Source organism: Artibeus jamaicensis, unplaced genomic scaffold (assembly GCF_021234435.1).
Source record: "Artibeus jamaicensis isolate MK-2021 breed Jamaican fruit bat unplaced genomic scaffold, CSHL_Jam_final contig_387, whole genome shotgun sequence".
In the NCBI taxonomy this organism is placed as follows: domain Eukaryota; kingdom Metazoa; phylum Chordata; class Mammalia; order Chiroptera; family Phyllostomidae; genus Artibeus; species Artibeus jamaicensis.
In genome coordinates this window covers 18,517,961-18,541,061 of record NW_026521812.1, presented here as the reverse complement: position 1 = coordinate 18,541,061, position 23,101 = coordinate 18,517,961, and the positions used below count along the sequence as shown (strand labels likewise).

The 23,101-nt window shown below is 39.9% G+C and overlaps 1 protein-coding gene across 2 annotated transcripts in view; it reads right to left on the bottom strand.

Annotated features, from left to right (window-relative positions):
* HS3ST5 (heparan sulfate-glucosamine 3-sulfotransferase 5) overlaps positions 1–23,101 on the bottom strand; it is a 263,353-nt gene that overhangs the window by 4,662 nt on the left and 235,590 nt on the right. For both annotated transcript variants that reach the window (XM_053664866.1, XM_053664867.1), the window contains exon 4: positions 1,272–1,410. In XM_053664866.1, the coding sequence (XP_053520841.1) occupies positions 1,272–1,378 (107 nt within the window). In that variant the 5' untranslated portion in view covers positions 1,379–1,410. The remainder of the gene's footprint in view (positions 1–1,271; positions 1,411–23,101) is intronic.

Sequence of the window (23,101 nt, the reverse complement as noted above, 5' to 3'; positions counted from 1 at the left end):
GTTTCTGGGCAATTATTGGGAGTGACAGCCACCTTGTGTTGTATGTTCAGCTCCTGGAAACCAGCACTAGTTAACACAGTGACAGCACCCTAAGCCTGCAACCATCTTTCCAGGGCAGTAGATCCCAAACTTGATGAGCTTCTTTATAGGCTCAAATATAATTGTAACTCTCCTGGTAGACCATTAATTGTTCACTCATAAATTTTATAATGTAGATAACTAAATATGTCATTGGTATTTGACATGGACAGAGTTTTAACAACCAGATGTACACATACCACAGTGAGCTCTAGAAAAGTGGCATTTCTACTGTGTATGGCTTTATCCCTTCTCTGAAAATGAATGTCAATGCACACAGAACACAAATGGATTGGTTTGAGTGACTTCTTTCTTTCTTTTAAAGGCTCAATAAATCAAAATAAATACTGCAGAAAAGCATGTTTCTTGGGAATTTTGAAGGAGGAAAACAAGAAATAGATTTAAAATTATACCCTAAGGAAGTTTCAATTAAGAAACACTGCCCAAGATTCAAATGAAGGACAGAATCCTAGAAGCAGCAAGAGATAAGGAAACAGTTACCTACAAAGGAGTTCACATCAGACTGTCAGCTGATTTCTCAAAAGAAACCTTGCTGGCAAGAAGGGACTGGAAAGAGGTATTCCAAGTCATAAAAGTCAAGGATCTACATCCAAGATTGGTCTATCCATCAAAGCTATCATTTAGAATGAAAGAGCAGATAAAGTACTTCTCAGATAAGGTCAAGTTAAAGGAGTTCATCATCACCAAGCTCTTATTATATGAAATGTTAAAGGGATTTATCTAAGAAAAAGAAGATAAAAGATATGAATAGTGAAATGACAGCAAACGCACAGTCATTAACAACCATACCTAAAACAAAAACAAAAGCAAACTAAGCAAACAACTAGAACAGGAACAGAAACACAGAAATGATCACATGGAGGGTTAGCAACAGGGCAATGGGAGGGGGGAGAGGGGGAAAAGGTACAGAGAATAAGTAGTATAGATGATAGGCAGAAAATAGAAAGGAGGAGAGGGTAAGAATAGTATAGGAAATGTAGAAGCCAAAGAATTTATATGTATGACCCATGGACATGAACTAAAGGGGGGAAATGTGGGTGGGAGAGGGTACGCAGGGTGGAGGGGAGTGAAGGGGAGAAAATGGGACAACTGTAATAATATAATCAATAAATATATTTTTTTAAAAGAAACACTTAAAGTCACATGAGCACAAGTATGTGTTAATTACCTACCTATCCAAGCTCCCAACTCTGGCAACTAGATACAGGAGACTCCCAACAGCAAGGCTTCCCAGCACCAGGAGCTTCTGTCTCAGCCACGCCTGCTGTTTGAATAGCATGGCCCTCCATCAACCTTCAGGACTTCTGCAGCCTGAGAGACAGGATAGAAGGGGACTCATCATCAGTCATCTCTTAAAGGCTCTTTCAATTTTTACAAAGTTCAGTGGGGGGGGGTATACAGGTGATTAAGTGATGTCACTCGAAGAACAGACCTCATACCAACCTTGACCATGTTTATGGGGTAATGGGTATTTAGCAAAACTAGGTTTCCTTCTGCTGACCTGTGTTATAAGATCAAATACTAAACCAGGGCAAAGATACTAACTAGACAGAACCTGCTACCAAGGGTACCTAAACCTTTTTTGGTGTCTCTGGGCCACACTGGAAGAAGAAGAGTTGTCTTGGGCCACACATTAAATAAACAAACACTAATGAAAAGTGATGAGCACAAAAAAGATTTTAAGTAAATTTCCAGCTTTGTGTTAGGCCACACGCATTGCCATCCTGGGTCGTGTGCACCCTGTGGGCCACGGGCTGGGCACCCTGTGGCAATTGTCAAAGTAAGTAAAATACATACATTATAACATACATTAAATATGTGGTGTGCATATATATCTATAATTTTTTGTTGTTAATCATTCAAAAAAAAACTGGTAAAACAAGCAACTAAGCAGGTTTACCAGCAAGGCAACCAGTAAACTGAAGTTTCTGCTTTGGAATAACAGGACAAATGTAGAAAGTGAAATATCCCAGTTCAGTAAGTTTTCATTTTGGGTGTAACATTTTACTTATATGTTTTTTGTTTTGTTGTAGTTGTAAGTGAAGGAAGAGGGCAAGATCAAAAGCTGTAACCTCATTGAGGTTATCGGGACAACTATCAGGACCGTGTCTCCAAGTAACTTGAGGTTTCCCTTCACATTCTCTGCCCAGTGCTGAATTGGACTGGCTGATTCTGAGGACATGCTCAGACTAGAGAGACGCCCCTGCTATGTGACGCCTCCTTCAGGTGGGTTTAGTGATAGGGCTCTAGCTCTAACATCGTGATGGAAGCTTCCCTGGAAGCTTCATACTCTCACCTGAAATAAGGCCAGCTGAAAAGTGGAGGTGCTATTATTAAATTGGGAAGGAAAATGCAAGCTTCCCATTCAGGCTTTCTTATTAAAAAAGTAAATCTAACCCCCCCCTTTCCAAGATAAGATTTTACTTTTATTGAAACTCAAACAGTAACCCAAGAAGAGGAACTTCAGCAATGGGTCATGGTTAGCAATTGCTTTGCTGCAGTGATCTCTCCATATTTGCTACGTGAAGATCTTTTCTGTACAAAGGGGTGTACTAGAATTGACGGATTGATTTATTCATTCATTCATCAAGAAATTTCTAGGCACCAATAGCATTTCTGGCTATTGTACTGTGTTTATGGGGGATTCAAAAAAAGATCTTGAAGGACTTTTAGCTCTTCAAAAACTGACAATGTGATCAGGGAAGCATGAAACAATGGGAGGATGCAACCTAATTCATGATAATGTATGAATAAATGTTGGGGAAATACAATGAAGGAAATAGAGACATAGACTCCATGTTTTGGTGTGTGTGTGAGTGTGTGAAATGTATTGCATGGCTTGGTGAGGGGGATATAGAAGGGCACCCCAAAGGGGAGAGATAAAGGTAGAATTCATCCAACACACAGCCCAAAAATATTTATGGAACATGCCCATGTACTAGATTCTGTACTGGGTACGGTGTAACACGGCAATCTGTAGTCTAGTGGAGAACACAGAATTAAACCAATAAGCATAGAATGTGCAAGAATTTACAAACTGTAACAACCATGAAAGTGACGGGAGGCGGTGAGAAAGGAGGAACCCACTTCAGTCCTTCCTGAAGAAGTGGTGCGGACTGACTGACACCTGGAGTGTGAAGAGCTGGGGGCGGAGGTGGGCAAAGTGGGTTGCAGGGAGAGGAACCCCTGTCTACACCAGTACTGAGGAGGAAGATGCTTGGCTAGTTTGAGAAGTGAAGGGAGGCTGGTGTGGCTGCATGTGGGGACTGAGGAGAGAGAGCGAGTACTAAAGGCAATAAGGGTATTCACAGGGTCTGAGTGAGTCTGTGGTTCTGACTTGGCATGGCTTTCCTTGCATGTGGGTGTAATGGGGAAGAGAAGGGAAATGAGAAAGAAGGTTTACTGAGGGCTGCTATGTGGCAAAAATATTGTACAGGTGGTATTTTGGGAAATTCTCAGAAAAAACCCTATGAAGCAGATACATTGTTTCCATTTTATGGATGGGTAAAGTGAAGCTCAGATCATTTTCTCTAACTGATCTGAGCAGGTGATCACACAATTAGCAGGTAATGGAAAGGCGAAGTCATAACTTATGTAGAGTGATTTAGGGCTTCGCTGAAAGAATCTTTCTCCTATTTCCAGGTTGATGCCGAAAGTCATATGCCCTTAGCACAGGGCTCTGGTCCTGTGGAAATACAAATACTGCAGCAAGATGCAGAACAGGGTGGCAGACAGAAAACTGCCCGAGTTCTCCAAACAAATTCTCCACTTAGTAGCTCTGTGGTTTTGAGGTGGCCACTGAGATTTTTCTGGGCCTTTCTTTTTGCATCTATAAAATGGGGGTAATCTCAGATCTCCCTACTCCATACATGAGAATGAAATGAGGTTTCCACAAGCCACCTCACTGTACAAAGGCTTATTAATATGCCAGAATAACATAAGGGATTGTGTGTCATTTATATGTTAGTGTGAATGAATTTAATGTATATTCACAAAGTGTGAGAAAAAAAAGCTGTTATGTGGTTGAAGAGGGCCATATACAAGTGGGAGAGATGGGAAAAGTAAAGGTGAAATGTGCTTGCCCTGTGGTGAAATGTGCAGCCATGCACAGAGGAGCAAGTCAGAGGGAGGTTGGGAAGTCACCTGACCTCTGCTCCCTAAATGTGGTGCTCACATTCTGCTCCTCAGAACTGTGCTGCACGAGGCTTTGTCCAATTCAATCAGCTCATTGGTCCACCTGCCTTTGGCTGCCCTGCATTCCGTAAGGTCTGGGCTGTGTCCCAGTTCCTCTAGAAGTCCTCTGCAGCTGATGCCCCAGCCCGCAGTTCTCTCCCTTCTCCACTGAATTCTTGTTCTTGCAGTCAGAACCACAGTTAGGCCTTCCACTGTTTGTAAGTGTTGGTTTATTGTTACCTGCTACCTTCTTCTGTGTGTGTCATGACATCTCTCAGCAATCGCAAGCCTACTGATGGACTCGGAACACAAGAAAGCAGCTGACCGAAAGGTAGCGAGCCCAGAATCTGTCTGCCATGCTCTGTAGCCTCATGGTTCTCTATGGTGAGCTTGCAGAGCCTTTGGAAAACACACCTGCTACCACCCTTAGAAATTCCAGCTCAGTGAGTGTGCACTAATTGTGCATCTGTATTTTTTACACTGGAGTAAATAATACACAGAGCTTGAAGTGATTTTCTCCTGCCTTTTTCCTTTTCGTCACCATGGTCAGTAAACTTTTAACTTTCCCATCAAAGCATTTAATGCCTTCCTTGATTCTTAACATTTGACTGTGTTTCCCTGTTCATTTCCTATGGCCTATGCAGTCTTATTAATCTTCCTAGGACAAGTTACTTTGTCCCTCATCTTTTTGGGTGTTCACTGGATCAAATGTAGAGTCTTCTTGAAAGCTCAGGACCTTTCTTAGTTCCCAACTTGGGTAGTTAGCCTCTTTCCCTCTTATTACTCATCAGCATCAGCCTCTGCACCCTTGGGGTCATCCTCTTTACTGCTCCCCCTGCCCCTTCACTCTCATCTCCATGCTTCTGTCAGCTTCCTGAGTGGCCTTCAATCTTTCTTACATCTCCTCCTTCAAGGCTCCCAGATTTTATTCATATCTTCCTGGGGAGGGGGATCCTGGTGAATGTAGAATTTTGGGGAAAAAATCCTGATGCACATCCCATTGGTGGGTAGTGATAGGTTAAGCCCATTGCATCGATAACTACAGGCCAAATTGTTATAGCTCGGAACCCCTGGGCTTAGGGATAGCACTTGGGAAGCACTGTAGGGAGTGAGTTAAGCTATTTAGTGAACTAATGGCTGAACTCTGCTCAAGGTTGGCAGGCAGGGAAAATAATTTTAAAACTGACCGAGGAAGTGAAGGTTGCTGAGGAAGTAGCCCAAGATTTTGGAGAATATTCCAACAATGATATCAAGACCTCTACTGCAACATACTTGTCATCTGATAAACAGTTCATTATTAAACCTGTCTGAATATGAGGTCATTATTTTTTGTACTGCCGTTGAGGATCTTTCATTCTCCAAGGCTCTAGTATTCGACCTATAGACTCTTCCTTAGTGAAATGCCCAGTTATCACTATGGAGGTTCTGCTCTGTGGGATAGGCTGCTACTTCCTCTCTGGCTTCTTTATGTCTGAGATACCTGAGGTATGCCCATTGTGGGTTTCTCTCTTTGGGAGACTTAACACTGCCTTCTCTATTTACGGCAGGCCCATTACAGCCCCCAAAGTATCCTCCTGTCCACTGTGACACTGAGCAGAACTACAATTTTTATGTGAGACCTCAACTAATGTGAGTGAGCCGTCCGTGGTGCAAAGGCCAGTGGATTGGGAGTCAAAGACCCTCAGTCTCACCTTGGTTTAGTTTTGAAATGAAAACTTCCTGAATTTTCATTTCTCATCTGTAAAGTGAAGACAACAGTGTTTATCTCACAGGGTAGTTATGACCTAAGCCTTGAGTAAGACGGTGGGAAAGAGCTTTATGAACATTTGGGCACTTTACAAAAACAAACCATAATTAATTACTTTGGGGAGGTTGCTAAATTCATTCTTGAACTGCATAATAAGGAAGAAAAGAGTACAATAAATGCAGTTTTCATTAATAGTATAATTGGATTTTGAACAATATAAGTTCATTTTTAATATAAATAACTTTTAATAGAAACTCCTGTTAAACATTAAAATGCTAACACTATATTTTCTGTTTAAAGCAAGGTAGCTCAATTACCAAAACCAAAATGTTAACACTTATCTTATTAGGCTAAAATCTCTTGGAATTTTTGAGAAAACAAGCTTGTTTAGACACAGGAAGTGAGATCTGATTCTGTTTTGTAATTGGACTCAGACTATGTGCTAAGAGACAACACAGCAGCCCCTGAAAAAACTTGGCTAAGGGGAAACCAAAGAGACTTGGTTCATTCGACATTTAAGATGCCCTTTTGGCTTTCTACACCATCGTGAAGTGCTCGAGCCTCTTCTGGGATGGAGTCTTGGAAGCAGGGAGCTGCCGTCTGGTCTAGGTGCATGCACTAAAGAGAAGCCACACCATCCAACCTGTACAGACTGCGCTGCTAAACTGGGGAAGGTTAGCTGCCCCTCCAACATCAAAGTCCCTTCCCTTCAGCTAGTCCAGCTATCACGGACGTCTTCATCTTTCACCCGAGCAATCATACTGGTAATAGGCAATTTATATCAAAATGAAAGTTTTTTAAAAATATATTATTTCTTTTTATTAAAAAAGGTAGAAGACCTATAGTGACTTTTAAGCCTCTATCATCTCCAGTTTTTAATCTCTCAGTGTTTTTCATGTTATGTGCCAAGAACAGCACAATTACAGTTTTTCCGGACTACTAAAGCTTTAATAAACACGGCATTTTAGCTGAACAAAGCAGAGTATCTAAATAACAGAGTACGTGGCCAGAAGCAACAAATTGTAAAGACATCTGGCTGTTTCTCCAAAGCAGCACTAAGCAAAGAAGAAAATGAGTCCCAAGCTGAAACAAAGAAATAAGGAAATTCAAAAATAATAATAATAAAGACACGTCCAAGTGCTGCTCAAAGGCTGGTGGATGTGGCTGCCACAAGCCCCTGGTGCCCATAAAAACAGGAACAGAAACAACAGTAGCAAAGTTAATTAAAAATGACTGAACTTATAGAGCAGAATTATTCTGTAACCATCTTTTGAGTATTAGGTCATTTATCCTGGGCAACAGCCTTATGAAGTGGACAGGAATTACATTTATTGAGCACTAGGCCCTTTGTCACATTAATTATCTCATGTAATGCAACAGACCTGTGAAATATTATCCATTTTATATTTTCTGATAGAACTGAAGAGTAGAGAGATGAGCAGATTATTTACCCAAGGCCACGTGGAAGGAAAATGCAGAAGGAGGATTTAAATTCCCTATCATCTGACCCCAAAGAACGTGGTCTCTTGATTGTTATGCCACTCACAGAGGTTTGGATGCTCACCTGGGAGACTCGTAATAAATGCTTGTTTATTGATTGATGAGAGCAGACAAAGCCACTTAACTCCACCCAAATTACCTGCCATTGAACTTGGAAGTAGGGGGATGGGAAGGTAAAAACAAAACAGTGAAAGAAGAAAAAAGTTTCCAGAGATGGACAGGTAAATGGGGCTATTTGGGTGGTTTGAACTTGATCGAGGCTGAAGAATATCAATAATAATAATAATAACAATAATGAAAGGTAGCATTTTTATAATTTACAATATAATTTTCACACTCACTATACCATTTATAATTAAAACTGACCAGATTCATAAGACCCTCACTTGTTCTCCTCATAATGCAAGAACCGACTTTCTTTTTGATAGCTTTTACTGTAGGTGAACAGAGTAACATTGGTTTGGACTGCCGCTTGATTCACATTCTTAGACTTCTCTCCAGGAGATCTTGGTTAAATTTGTTAATGACCTCTCTTTGTCCCCCCATCCCTACTCTCCTCCATCCCCTCCTCCCAGCTCTTCTTCCCGTTCACCATCTCAGTGAATAGCTCCTCCTCTGTCCCCTGAGGTCACCCAGCTCGGAAAACTCGGAGTCCTGTGTCCTTGGCTCTATCCCTCCCCTGACATCCAATCAGCCAGTAAAACTCTCCCTCCACAACATGGTAGAATGCAGCAGCTCCTCTGCACTGTCATTTGTGACTGCCTTGGTTCAGGTCATGCTCTTTCTCTTAGACAGTTACAGTCTCCCCACTATTAGAAACCTCAATTTATTCTCCATACTGGTGCCAGAGGGGTCTTTCCAAACAAAAATTTGATCTTGTTGCCTTGGGGTTTACTATGCTTTATTAAGCCTCTATCATCATTTACATATTTTAAAAAGACCCTTTACTCCAGTCCAAAGCAACTCCGTACAACCCCCCATGGCTACATATACAAACTTCACACAAAACAACTTGCTGTTCTTTTGAATAGGCCACAGTCAGATTTGCTTCAGGGCCAGAAGCATAAGGTTTTTATAGCCTGAAAAAACTAACTCTGTGCCTCATTTATCAGGTCTGGGACACCAATAAAGTGTATCCCAACAGGATACTAATAGCCTGTCCCATAGCACTGCTGTGAGGACTAAATGAGCATGTAAAGTAATTAGAACACTGCTCTCCACATAGTAATACTTAATAAACATTAGCTGCATCTACTACTGCTTCCTTCTCCCCCCCTCCCAGGCCTTGGCTTAATTCCTGTCATTTAGATTTCAGGTGCCTTAGGAAAGTCTTTCTTGATCACCCAGGGCTGGCTTACATGTTCTTCCTATGTGTTAACACAGCTTCCTTCCTCCCTTCCTTCCTTCCTTCCTTCCTTCCTTCCTTCCTCCCTTCCTTCCTCCCTCCCTCCTTCCCTCCCCCTCCTCCTCCTTCCTTCCTTCCTTCCTTCCTTCCTTCCTTCCATCCATCCACCCATCAACCCATCCATCCATCCATCCATCCATCCATCCATCTTCTTATTTTCATTTCCTGGGTCTTTCTCCTCAGCTTTCTGTGCCTCCTTCTGGTTTCTCCTTGCACTCTGCCACTGAGTATGTTCTTTAAATAACAGAACGTAAAAAGATAGAATGCAGCTATTATTCTTAGGCCACAATGATAGCAAAAGAAAGTACAACCAAATATCTTAGAAAATCTTATTACGTATTAGCAAATCTGTAAAATAATTTATATTAGTTTATATGCAAAATAATACTAAAAGTCTCCATTCTTGGGCAGGCTAGTATTTTCTTAAATTGCAGTATTACTGTGCTTCAAAGCTTTCCTCTTTTTATTACCAGAGATACTTCTGTACTCTGAATCTCAAGTCTTCCTTTCAGGGCCTGAAGAGCTCCACTAAATTCTTACACTCAAATAACCACATATGTTTCATTATCTGTAAATGTTTACTGAATACCAACTGTGTGCCAGGCACCGCAGGTGCCAGAAAATATGTGCAGAACAAGAGACACAGGTCCTGCTTCTGGTTACTGTGCAGTATTCAAGTCTAGCTCTTGATAAAAGTGTAAGGAAATTGCATCTCCCCTTCCACACAGACCCCAGATTCTCTCAGCTGGCTGTGAGGAAGAATGCCCGCGAATGCAGGGTCTGCTGGATTTCAGAGTCTCATCTCCTGGCCCGAAGAGCCACGTCCTCCACAGGGGGGCGGGGCCCTAATCTCTTACCCAAGTGGCCACAGTCAAACCACTCTCCAAAAGGCACTGTTCTTCCTTTTAATGGGACTCTTCCAGTCTGCTAAGTAAAGACTTCAATGGGTGTGTTTAGGATAAACTTTGTCACAGTAAGTACTTGTGACCAGACAGGTCTTGTGGCCTGTGCGTTAGTGTGGGGCTTTGTGATCAGAAGGGCCGTGCTCGGTTTAATGCTTTCTTGTCACTGTCTTGAAATTTCTAATAATTCTTGGATAAGAGACCCCATATCATTTTGTACTGGGCCCCACAAATTATGTGTGTGCGTGCAGTCCTGCATCCAGATCTTCCAGCCTTCGGAGATCACATTACTTGTATGTAGGCCATGGCTCTTCCAGTGGTACCTCCTTCTTTCCCAAAACCTTTGGCTTTAAAGACACTGTCTGAAGCCTACCACTAGGAACACAACCTTTCGCATCTTCTTACAGAGCTGGGAATTCCACCTCTCTTTATTTCTCTGAGTTTCGTGGTCTTCCCTGAGGCCCATCTCTTCCATGGGTACCCAACACCCCAGGAACATGGGAGCCACCCACAAGGCCTAATACTCCAAAGTACCACATATAACCATAGCACAGCCTGTGGCACACAGGGATAGTGTCCAACACACACACACACACACACACACACACACACTCCCACCACCTGCCCCCCCCCGCAAGGAGCAGGTTTCGTGACAATACAGTAATAATGGGAAATCATTTGAGGTAAAGAGAGAAGTATCATCACCCCTATCATACAGTGAAAAAATGCAGAGACCCAAGGACTGTGGCCACCTGCTCCTATCACAGGGTGGACAACCACCTCCCTTCCCCTCCTCCCTTCAAGGTGAAACACAACAGGAAGCTCAAACTGAGTTACCTGCTATGTGATCTGGGGTGAATCACTTTAACCTCCTTGATCTTTGGGGTTTTTTTTCACACAAGAAATAATAGACTTTGTGGGGAGGGCGGGTAAAGGGGACTAAATGATAATGGAAAAAAACAATAAAAATTAAAAAGAAAGAAAGGGATGAGTTCAGCAATCCTTCCTGGGTCTAAAATTCTCATATTCTAAGGTATCCCACCAAGAATAGCACTAAACGAGTGTTCTTAGAGATTAATTTATAAGGTGCTAAAGACAATTACAGTGGGAGTAAATTAGTGCTTGAGGTAAATCTCAATGTTTAATTTCTTGCTTTCCCCCAGTTTTGAACAGTCTTGACCCCTTTCAAGATGGCCACACTGCATTAAGCTAACTATTGCTGTGATCAAAACAATCCTCTAATTCTAAGACATAACACTTCTTTGAAAAGATACCAACACTTAAAGTGTCTCCTGATTAGTTTCCAATGTGCCCTGCCGCCCGAGCACCCAGAGGAATCACGTTTTGAAAAAAGCTAACCAAGGGCAGCTGAGGGGAATTGTCATAAAGAAGGCTCTTCTTTCTATGATAATGATCACATAAGAGCTGTAATGAGAAAAAAATGAAGAGGGGCACGAGAACAAGGGCATGGATAGCAGTGTTCAACGCGAATGTGGAGACAGGGTGTAGATTAAGAGGGAAATAGGCACCATTTGTTAGTAGATTAAGCAGAAAATGTATCAGTCAGGATGCTCATAATTGCTCTATCAAATGGCGAAGGAAGCAATTTCGCTCTTTGTTTCTTCAGTTAACCATGAAGGGTCAATGTTAGAAATGAAAAGGAAGAAAGTTGATAAATTATACAAAACTGCAGAGTTTATTACTCCTCTCTACTGAGTGCTTATCTCCTGGGAATTACTGCAGAAGCCGCTTTGAGCAAATTCCAAATTTTCAAATGGGTTCTCCATTTCATCCCTCCATTCTGCTTTTGATATCATGCATACATAATTTATCACAGCTACCATTACTGCGTTAGCCTGAGTAGTCCTCTGGCTTTCCGTCTGCAGAAGGATACTCATTTTGCATTTGTAATGACCAAACTTAAAAGGAGCCAGTTAATTCTTCTGTTCAGGGGTCTCATTTCGTAGAATGAAGTCTTAAGGAAAGAGATGGGAACCGAATTTTATTTTGACATGGAATCCTAATTACTCTTAATCTCAGAATTGGTACATGTAGGTAATGTTTGTGGAAGAAGGGTGTGTTTTTTCCCCTCCTAAAGTTTCCTTATGTTTCATTAAGTAGTTGTTGGGAATTTAGTACATTTGTCCTTCTGGTGAGTTCAGAGGCAGAATCTTTCACTCTCTGATCTTGTGTGTATATAGAAAAGTGTGAGTTGGTAACAATTGTATGGGCAATTAATTTAAATACATGGTTCAAACAAATCATTCCATTAAGTTAGGCTCATGCAGTAAATGAAGTCAAGTTAACTGGATGAGCTTTTCTCTCTGACTTATATAGTTAAAGTCAATTGTATAGTAATATTAGTTCTACTTTTTACACCCAGTAAAAAGTAATATCAGATGTTTAATGTTGAAAGTATTTATTTTAAAATCAAGTGTAGTATTCACTAGAAAACAGAAAGGATCTACTTTTTAAATCTTATTCCCCATCTAAAAAATTTTGTTTTTGTTTTTGGTGAGAAACAAAGAAATAGCATATGTAATTTTTTTTTTTAATTCCAAAAAGAGATTAGAAGCATGCTGATACTTTTATAATTAATTTTTATTTGATTATGATTCTCATTATCCTCTCTCTGTAATGACTTTTCATTCCTTTTAATCTCTATAACATTAAACTATATATTTTTATAATTACTGAAGATGATGTGAACTTTAACATTAAACATTTTAAATGAATAATTAAGCCAATAGCAGACTGATTATACAAAAATGTAAATGTACTATGTTCACATGATCAAGTTAGACTCAGAAAACTCAACTCGTTAAATATAAAATTTAAGCAAACACATATAGGTACGGCCTCCTGAACACTTTAGAGAAAGATTTCTTATTATACACTTAATCATCAAAATACACAATTTTCACAATACTACTATCTATTTGTATGGAGCTTATGACAGTTTTTTTAAGCTTTAGTTTAACACCATTTTACTTGATTTTCACAACAAAGGTATGAGGGACACAGCACCTATTTTATTCTCCGTTCTACAGGTGACGCAGACAGCCCCTGGTCCCGGTATGGTGCCTGGTCAACCTAGCTAATGGCCTGCAGAGTTCGAAATGGAATTTGGCTGTCTTGACCTTTTGTGTTTGTGGGAAAATTCATCCTCTTTCTGTGAAGATTTGGCATTCATTTTGGTGCCAGGACCGGATGCTCATTATAAGTGCAAAGCTAATCCTCTGTGCTATAGGTTTTGAAAAAGTGCTAAAGTAATTTTCTTTTAAAGATTTTATTTATTTATCTTTAGAGGGGAAGGGAAGGAGAGAGGGAGAGAAACATCAAAGTATGGTTGCCTTTCGTGCATCCCCTGCTAGGAACTGGCCTGCAGGGAACTGGTCTGCAACCCAGGCATGTGCCCTGACTGGGAATCGAACCGCGATTGTCTGGTTCGCAGGCCTGCGCTCAATCCACTGAGCTATACCAGCCAGGTTAAAGTAATTTTTTTGCTACAATATAGGACTTTGAATAAATGAAGGAGGTATAAAGTAATTTGGAGTTAAAAAGTATTAGTATTTTTGTTTCTCTTTCTCTGGTCAGATCATATTTTTCTTAGAAAAATATTCTGGTAGGATGAGAAGGATAGCAATAGATTCATTAAGGATAGAAAAAGAAGAAGAAAAACAGTTAATTCCTGAGAATAAAAATCTTTATGCCAATTACGAACTTAGAACATTAACTCCTATCACTTCCTCTCAACTAATATGTATACTTTTGGTCAGGATTTCATTTTAATCTTTTCCCCCAACCCCTCCTAAATTAGACATTATGTTTGTTATTACTGGCTTGCACATTCATTGTTTATTTAGATTTATCCATATTTATCAACATTGTTGCTTACTATTCCTTTTTTATTGGTATCAGCTTTATGAAGATACAATTCACATGTCACTCTACCATTCTCTCATTTAAATTTTCCCATTTAAATGTGTAAAATTCAACGGGTTTTAGTGTGCTCACAGGTTCATGCAGTCTCACAACACATTTTAGAATATTTTCATCAGTCTCAGAAGAAACACTGCCGCTGTCAGCAGTCACCGCACGTCCCCATCTCGGCCTCCCGGCCCTGGGCCCTCCCTGATCTGCCTTCTGTCTCCCTGTCCCTCCTTGCCTCTCGACGCTTCCATCTCCCTTTCGCCAGAAGTAGAATTTCCTCTTATTCAGCAAACAAAAGCTGTGACATTTCAAACCGAATACAGAACTATATTTCTCATTTTTTTTCTCCTTCTCAAAGGAAAAAATAGGTAGTACTTCTTGGTTTCTTTGTTATTTTCTCTTTTAAGGATGGTCCACTTCCTGAAGGGGTTGTTAGCTGATGAGACTAGTCATGAGTTGGAACAATGTAAAAGAACAGATTACTAAAATCTTCTCTTCTGAATATTAATCTTTTTAAAAAAATATGTTGTAAGTGTTCAGCAAAGTCCTTTTAGGCCAGCGATGACTAAAACAGAAGCTGGCAAAGTGGAGTTAGCATGCAGGAGGCAAACAGTTTCCCTGGGAGATAGTAATACTGAGATGTGGTTAGGAAGCCCTGCGCACTGAGTGCTCTTGGAGAGCAACAAAGCCAGACAACAGTGAAAGGTGGTCAAGACAGATTTTATTCAGTAATTCCACTGCAGTGGGGGACAGAGACTTCAGGAGGGAACTGAGTTGAATTGTGATGTGTAGACATAACCAGGTACTTCAAAGGGAGAATAAAGGAGTAGGAAGAAGGAAGGAGTGGAGCCTCTAGTAGAGTGGAAAGGGGGATGGACCCTGGGCATAAGCTATCTGGGTTTGTTAACTGGCACTTATCTGGAGGAAAAACAACTTTCTAACTCATCAGGACTGGAGATAGTTTTGCAAATTGGAGCAAGGCACCCAACTAAGTCAGGGACTGGGAGACCCTCCTCTCTAGGGATTGCATTGCTAGGTCCCCAGGGAGACAGTTCCAGGTGGTAGAAGATTATAATTGTAAGTTTTCTAAAGTAACAACTTTAAGAGGGAGTTTATGGGACTTTGTCAGGTTGGAGCTGGAATAAACAGTAAGTTCCTTGGGTAGCATTGAGCTGTCTCAAGCAGGCATTTTTAAGGAGGGCTGGGGTCATGCTAGGGATGATGGCTATAGGCTACTCGAAGTCTTGCTGGAGTTTGTTCAAGTTTCTCGGTGTGGGAAGAGCAACTTCTAGGAACTGAGAACAAGCTCTGGCCAGCAGCCAGAAAGAGCCTGCGTCTTCATTTCCATAACCACAAGGAGCTAGACTCTGTCAACCACAAAAATGAATTTGGAAGCAGCTTCTTCCCCAGGGTCCCCAGATAAGAGCTCAGTCAAGCTGACAGGTTGATTTCAGCCTTCAGAAACTCTCTGCTAAAATCCACTTGAGCCCACCTGGACTCCTGACCTATAGATCTGTGAGCTAATAAAAGGATGTTCTTTTTAAGTTGCTATGTGTGTAGTCATTTGTTAAGCAGCATTAGAAAATGAATACAGGCATATTTCTCCATCATATATAACTTTAAGTGGGGAAAAAAAGGCAGCAGTAATGATTTCCCCGCTGAAGCTTTCTTCTCACAGAATACTGAGTGTCAAACAGCAAAAACTCACCTTCAAGAAATACATTGTAGCCCTAACAAAGCCAGCCAGTTCTTATGCTCAAACTTTGAACAGAGACGATAATGCAATTGAGTTTGCTGTTGGCAAGAAAAGGTCAATTTAGTGAAATGTCGAATACCTTTCAGTAAAAAGGCAGATCATTATATCTGACACTTAGTGAGTACTCTGAGTTATAATGTGCAAGCTACTGTCTTCATATTACTCTTTGCAGCAATGGATTTCTCTATGTCTTTTCCTCAAGCAAAAGCCATGTTCCCCACTGCTCACCTGTGGGCTCCAGAAGTAGCTTCTCATCCTGATAATGCTCCAGGTCCCCTCAGCCAAGCGGAACACTATGCATTTAGTTAAGTAGTGACTGCCCCCACCTTCAATTTCTCCTCACTTTTTTAGCTGATTTGTCATGATATGTCCACACAGATTCTAAATCTGACAAATATTCAATTTCTAAAACATGCCAAATACTTTCTTAATTTCCCTCATGCTCTCCTTTTCACTTGTGATGCCCTTTTGTTGTGTTGACTTGTAGCAATTGTACTGATCCTTCCATATTCAGCTCAAATGTCACTTCCCCCAAGAGTCTCTTCTAGATTCTTCCAGGAAGTTGTATATTCCCTCTTTTGTGTTTCAAAAACAGCTTTACTCTGTTGTGCAAATACCTGCCCTTCCCACAACACTGTTAAGTTACTGACATTAAGAGCAACTGTTTATACACACACACGATATATATATCTATTATCTATCTATCTATCTATCTATCTATCTATCTATTGGTGGATGTTTCTGAAATTGAGACTCTTCTCTAGTGAGAGAAGCTAATCAGGTAAGGCATAAAATAATTCCACTTGTCCTTTTACTCTAGGAGTTGGCATATACTCGTTACTTTCTCCTTAGTTGGATTGTGTAGACCTGACATTTTCTCAAACTTCTTAATACACAAGTCAGGAACCATTGTCCACCCCCATCATTTCAAACCCAGATTGTTTCATCAACACCATCTCCTTGTCTTGTAGCCATAATGTTCTCACAGTCTGATACACTTCTACATTCCAAAACCTCATCCAGCTGCCTGACAATTGCTTTTATTGAACAACTCTCTACCTCAAAACCCAGCATTTTCTCTCCCTGGCCCAGAGCTGCGCTGTCCAATATGGTGGTCACTGATCAGTCCCCATTAGCACAAGTTGGAATGTGCTGAAAGTGTGAAATGCCCATCAATTTCAAAGACATAATAGGAAAAATAATGTAAAATATTTCATTAATATTTTATATTGATTATTTGTTGAAAGTATATTTTGCCTACATACTGAGAAAAAGGAAATATGTGACTAAGATTAATTTCTCCAGTTTCTGTTTATTATTTTTAATGAGCACACTTAAGTCTTAAAATCATGTAGGAGTTTGCATTATACTTTATTAGACAGTACTAGCCAACAGCACAATGTTCCAGCACCTGAATTTGGCCTTGTGATTGACATTCGGCCTCAGTCTTCCTTAACAGCCTCATCTCATGTCTCACACATGTAATGTACTTTTTCAGAAACCCTGTTTTTACTTTTTCCTCTGTACATAACTCTTTCTTTTTTGACCTTCTGTCTTTTCATTTTGCTTCTCAGTCCTATTGCTTCTTCCAGCCTCATGTTAGCTCCACTGCCTATAAGAAAGCTTCTTTGATCTCATCAATTAAAAGAACTTTTATTTCTAAAGGAAGGATTCTGATATGCAATGTTTGTGAATATTTTTGTCCATACTATTACATCATAAGTACTTAGAGATTAGGAAGTGTTTGTTATATCTATGTATACCTCCACAAATAGCAGTGACTTCTCTTAATGGAGAAGTGACTTCTCTTAATGGACCCAATATGTGATGCATAAATAAATGGAAGGATTCTACTGAGAAGCAAGGTTATAGATTATATACATGTATATGTATATATATATATGTAGACAAGTTTATGTGTGCATATGTACATGCTATAAATATAATTTAATGAGAGGGAAAGACCAGCATGTAGATTCTTGAAGTCACTGGAGGAAAATAAGGAATGAAAGTTTGAAGAGAGAAAGATTCAGAACCCTGGAAGTGGAAGATGCTGAAGAGTGTGTCATGCCCATTTCCCTCTTCTCACAGATGGGGGAGTTCCAGCTGAAGAAGTTGAGTGACCTCTCCTAGTTGTAAAGCATGTGTGAAATACATTTTTGTATCTCCTGGGCTCAGTACAGGACCTGATGCTTAAGGAGTCAATAAACACTGGGCCAATGAATGAATGAATGAATGAATGAATAAATGAACAATGCAAATAAGCACACCTAGTGAACTGAAACTAGACTACAGATCTGATTTGCAGAGTAGCAACACTTTCACTCTACAACATAGAGAAGGGAAGGACTGTTGGGAAGCCATGGGAGCTATGTTTAAAATATTCCTATGATCTGACAGTAAATTAGCCATTCATCAGGTTTTCTGACAATGGTATCTAGAAATATGTGGATTTATAAGAGTAAATTATACTTTTCCTTCCTATTCAGGTGACCCCCCCTCTTCCAAGCTGGTTAGTGCTCATCTTGCTGACCTCTATTTGTGTGGACGAGATTATGTGCTTTGCAGTCATTTCCAAAATAGCAGAGATGGATTTTCATTGATTTCCCCATTCTTTCTTTTCTTAATCTTCTTTGTAGGATATTTGGTCCTTTATATGTTACAGAGTACTTCTCTTACACATAACATAAAATTCTCAAAGCAAACTTTTTAGGTATTTTTAGCACTTCCACTTTGAAATGTGGAACTTGGAGAAGATAACTTAAACCAATCAAACTTCATGCAGGCAAGAAGTGCCAGTGGTATATGTGTCTTCCGTGTCATTTCCAAATATTAGAATTGCTTCCCCTATTATTTTATATTATTATGAATAAGAACACATCTTCATTATACAGAGGACAAGAGGTATTTTTTGTGGGCACTGAACAGAGGGAAGCCATTGGCCAACATCATGATCTTAGCTAACTTCATATTCTTCAGAATATTCTCTCCAGAGCACAGTGTTTCAAGTTTAGTGTGTGTGGAAAGAAAAATAATCTTTTTCTTAATAATTTTATCTAATATTAACAACAACTAGACTAGTTGCTAAATTGGATCCTCAAAACTTAATATGGGGGGTACTCTTGCAACATTTCTGAAGCTGCACTGACAAGGAGATAGTTTCTGACCTATTTGGGAACCCAGTGCGGGTGGAATTCACCCTCTGCTGAAGGTTAAGAGACTTGGGAAAGCTTCCAGAATCTGAAATGTGAGGCTTAGGCCTTAATGATTTTTCTTTTTTAAAAAAGAAGGTGAAAAGAACACAGGTTCTGATTTTAAATAGAACAAATAAGTAGGACAAAAATTAATCAATAAATCTTAGTTGAAGTTGTTTATACAAGAGGTCTATGCATCTTACACATTTTCCATCTGTGTAAGGCAATTTGCTCATTATTTAGTTGTGACTGACCCAACATGATGATCTGGCTTATTAGCATACTTTGTGACTAATTATATGTGAAACAACAACAACATTTTTCCCATCTGTATCTTAGCAAAGGGGCTTATTATGAAGTACTAAATGGATGTGTCAAAAGTTCTCTCCTTCCCTCCTCCTTTCCCCTTTTCTTCCTTTATGGTTCTATCTTGAATCTACTAATGAGAACAAAATTTAGAGTCTCAAATATTATGGAAAAACTTGTTGATCTGGCATATTACCATGGATATGCCATATTCTACCTTTGAATTTTAGGAAGTTTGAGTTCATGTCTACTATCCCCTATGTGCCGGCAGCCATTCTCCCACTTCTTTTTTGAATATGACGGGTTGATTGAAAAAAGGGCCAAAATAATAAAATGAAGCAGTTCCAAAATATATGGACTTGCATTATTAAATCCTTAGTGTTAAAAACAAGTGCATCCTAATAGGAAGAACCTACTAAGAGATCAAGTAAATAATGCACTTATTTTGGGCATGAATAACATTGCTGCAGCTAAAACTAGGCAACAAAATTGCCTTCTTAGCAGATTTCTGTTGAATCATAATCTCCTATTTCCCTGATATTCACATGTCTAACTATTTCAAGAATGTTTGTATCAAGCTTTTATTGCAAATGCCGATACTGAGTTATTTAGGAGGAAAACGTGACAAACACTTTCTGTGGGGGGTTGGAAATAATTATACATTACTTTCTATTTTAGCCCTTAATTATTTTCCAGTTCTTCATAACTCAAGTAGTATTTAACAATGAAACAAAGCAGTGCTCCAGTGTGTAATTAAGGTTTTGTTTTTGGATTAGTAAATCATGTCTCATTAGCCCCGTCTAACTGGAGGTGTTGATCTTCACCTTGGCATTCTAATCTTGAAATAAGTTTGGGGATCAAGTATTGAAGCATGTTGAGCAAACATTTTGATTAAAGCTGCTGTGTCTTCAGATGTCAGTCCCATATTATTGATTCAAGTGCATTTCCACATAGAAATGCTTAGCGGTGTCTTGTCAAATGTACTAAGCAAAGGTCCGGAATGACCATCAGAGGAAGCCACTGTCTTGGCCTTTCCCAGCAAAGGCAGTGGAAAAGGTCTTTGCATTTTTTTTCTGAATTACCTCTGTTTCCATCTATGACAGACTTTTTTCCTCCACACCGGGGAAGACCTGTCGAGGGCAGAGTGCAGCAGCTGTAGAAGGCTCCTGTCTACTTTCTGGTAGACACGCACAGGAGGTTGCACTGCTCACAGTTTTGGCAACTTGCTCTGAGAGCAGTGGGCTCAGTTTCTTAGAGACATGGCAGATGTCAAAACCTTTCACTTCTAATCTCTTACTCAGTTAAAACCCCCCTAGACTTTTCCCTGTTTTCTAAAATATCAATGATTTAATAGCCAAAAGAATAGTCAATGAAGAAATTAAAAGCCAAATGTCATCTCTTTGATCCTCAATCATGCCTTTGTAAAATTAGAGACTTGGGCTAGATAATCTCTAAGGTCCTTCCATTTTTAAGATTCACAGTGCTGCTAATATAAGTGTTATAATCCATGCCTGGCTCCAGGAAGCCAAGCTTTTATTCTCTGTTGTTGTGTGCCCCGTACATTACACATAATGGGCAATAAACACTTGTTGCATGAGTGAATGAATGAATGAATGAATGAAATGGAACTTTGAAACACATTATAATAGCAAGAGCTCACTGAGTTGTATGTTGAGCTCAGCAGTGGAAAGCCTCTATTCAAGAGTTCATATTATCAGTGGGGAAACTAGCTTAAATAACCTGAAACTTTGCAAACCCACAGAACATTCTGTGATGAGTGATGTGATGTATGGAGCAGACTCTACACATCACACAAGAGCTTAGAGAAGGTCATGAGATCTCAGATGCAATTTGGTAGTCATTCTGCTTTTAGAAGATGAAAATAATAAAATGATAAAAATCAATAAGTATGTATACTTGTTAGATATCAGGTATTTCCTATATATGCAAACATATTTAATTTTTATATTACCATGAAATTGGTATGATAATTGCATTTTACAGATAAATGAACTTGAAGAAATTTAATAACTAGTCCAACAAGGTCACACAGCTAACAAATGGTGGAAGAGGAATTTGAACCCAGAACTGACTGATCACAATCTTCCACAAGCACTTTGCTACTTGGATAGGAGCTACACTGGGCCATGGGAGGACCTGCCTCTCTTATCAAGCTGTTCCTGGTGAATGCGCACTTGCCTACCCTCTTCGCCTGCCCATCCCTATAGAGCCATGAAAAATCCTCATTTATGACCTTGTACCTCTATTGCTCTTTGGGATTTTGTTTTCTTGGACGCATTCTGTTTGCCCATCTCTGCTTATCTCAACCCTTGTTTTTGACATTTTTTCAGAGTAACCAACCCGGGTTGACTTTGGGCATTGGTTTTGACTTCCAGGATAACAAACACCACTGCTCATTTTGTCCACTTTCTTTTAATCTCCTGGCTTTGCCATGCCCCTTAACTTCTGAATTCTGTTATGGGTACCTCTTGTCTTTTCCTTCTTTTCTAACATATACACCTGGCTTGCCCTCATTTTTCACCTGGGCTTCCCATCCTGCAGTGTCTATTCAGTGTGACTTAGGGTGTGCACGATGACAGGGCATGGACAATCCAAGCTGAGGGTGCAATATGAACAAAGATAAGGAAGCAGAAATAAGATTGCTTTATGTAGGGCCCGGAGGGGACCATTCGGGAGTGGGGGAAGATGATTTGTATTAATGAAAGGATTGAATGGAAGGTATTTTAGCTGATAGACCTTCCAAAAAGCCAGATTTGGTTGTGTATAGATGGTAGTTTAAGACTGAGCAGCAGCACAAATAACTGAAAAAAAGAAACTACTTATTAAAAACTATTTATGCAGAAGAACGATGTAGTTTTGAATAGCACTAACAGAGAGGGGAGGAAATATTAGGGTAAGAACACCAGGCAGAGGGCTGATACTGATGTGTTCAGACAGGAGGCAGTAACAGCTTGCCTGAGGGTAGAGAGGTTGTGTAAATGGAGAACACGGGGAGACTAGAGCAAGTATTTTGAAGAAAGGGTCATCAGGACTTGGAATAACAATGAATGTAATATACGACATTTTAGGATTGTCTCTAGTTTTCAAAAAAATATTGGTTTCTTCAGGGGAAGTCAAGAAGAGGAAAGGATTTTAAGTCATTTTCAATTGTTCATTAAATATTCACATTAAGTTAAACCTCATATGAACAGGAAAGCAACTAGCAATAACACAATGTTATTATAATGCCATTTAGTATGAAGTGTACTCAGATTTTGCTCTTTCATAGTTTCCGAACTATGAACTGAGATTTCTCAGAGGGATATGAGACTCAAAGAACACATTTTTTATTAAAAATGTACACTATAACCTTTCCTGAAGATTGTAGAGAATGAAGTCGCTCCTTTTTTGTTCCCTTTCTCTCTATGTAGATATTTTCAGTACAAATATTCTTTTTTAAAAAAGATTTTATTTATTTTTAGAGAGAGGAAGAGAGAAAGGAAGAGAGGGAGAGAAACATCAATGTGTGGTTGCCTCTCGCATGCCCCCTACTGGGGACCTGGCCTGCAACCCAGGCATGTGCCCTGACTGGGAATCAGACCGGTGACTTTTTGGTTCCCAGGCCAGTGCTCAATCCACTGAGTCACAACAGCCAGGGCAGGACAAATATTCTTATTTTAATAATCCTAAATTAGTGTAATGATGGTCAAGTTATGGCATAATAAATTTTTCTTGAATTGACAGAAGTAAAGACACACAGAGTTTCATGTTTTAAAACACTTTTTAAAAAGGCTCATGTGATGGACTGTTAGGTGGCTCCATGACTTCTGGCCCCTGATGTTCATGCCCTTGTATAATTTCCTCCCCTAAGTGTGGGTGGAACCTGTGACTTGCTTCTAGCCATTAGAACATGGCAAAGGAAAGGAAATATCTCTCTTGTGATTTCATTACATTATATATAACTCCGTCTTGCTAGCAGGCTTGCTCTAGAGCCTTTGGCTAGCTTTAAAGAAGGAAGATGCCATGAATCCACAGCTGCAAGGTGAATGCTGGCCACAGCCACATGAACAAGGGAGCATGCACTTC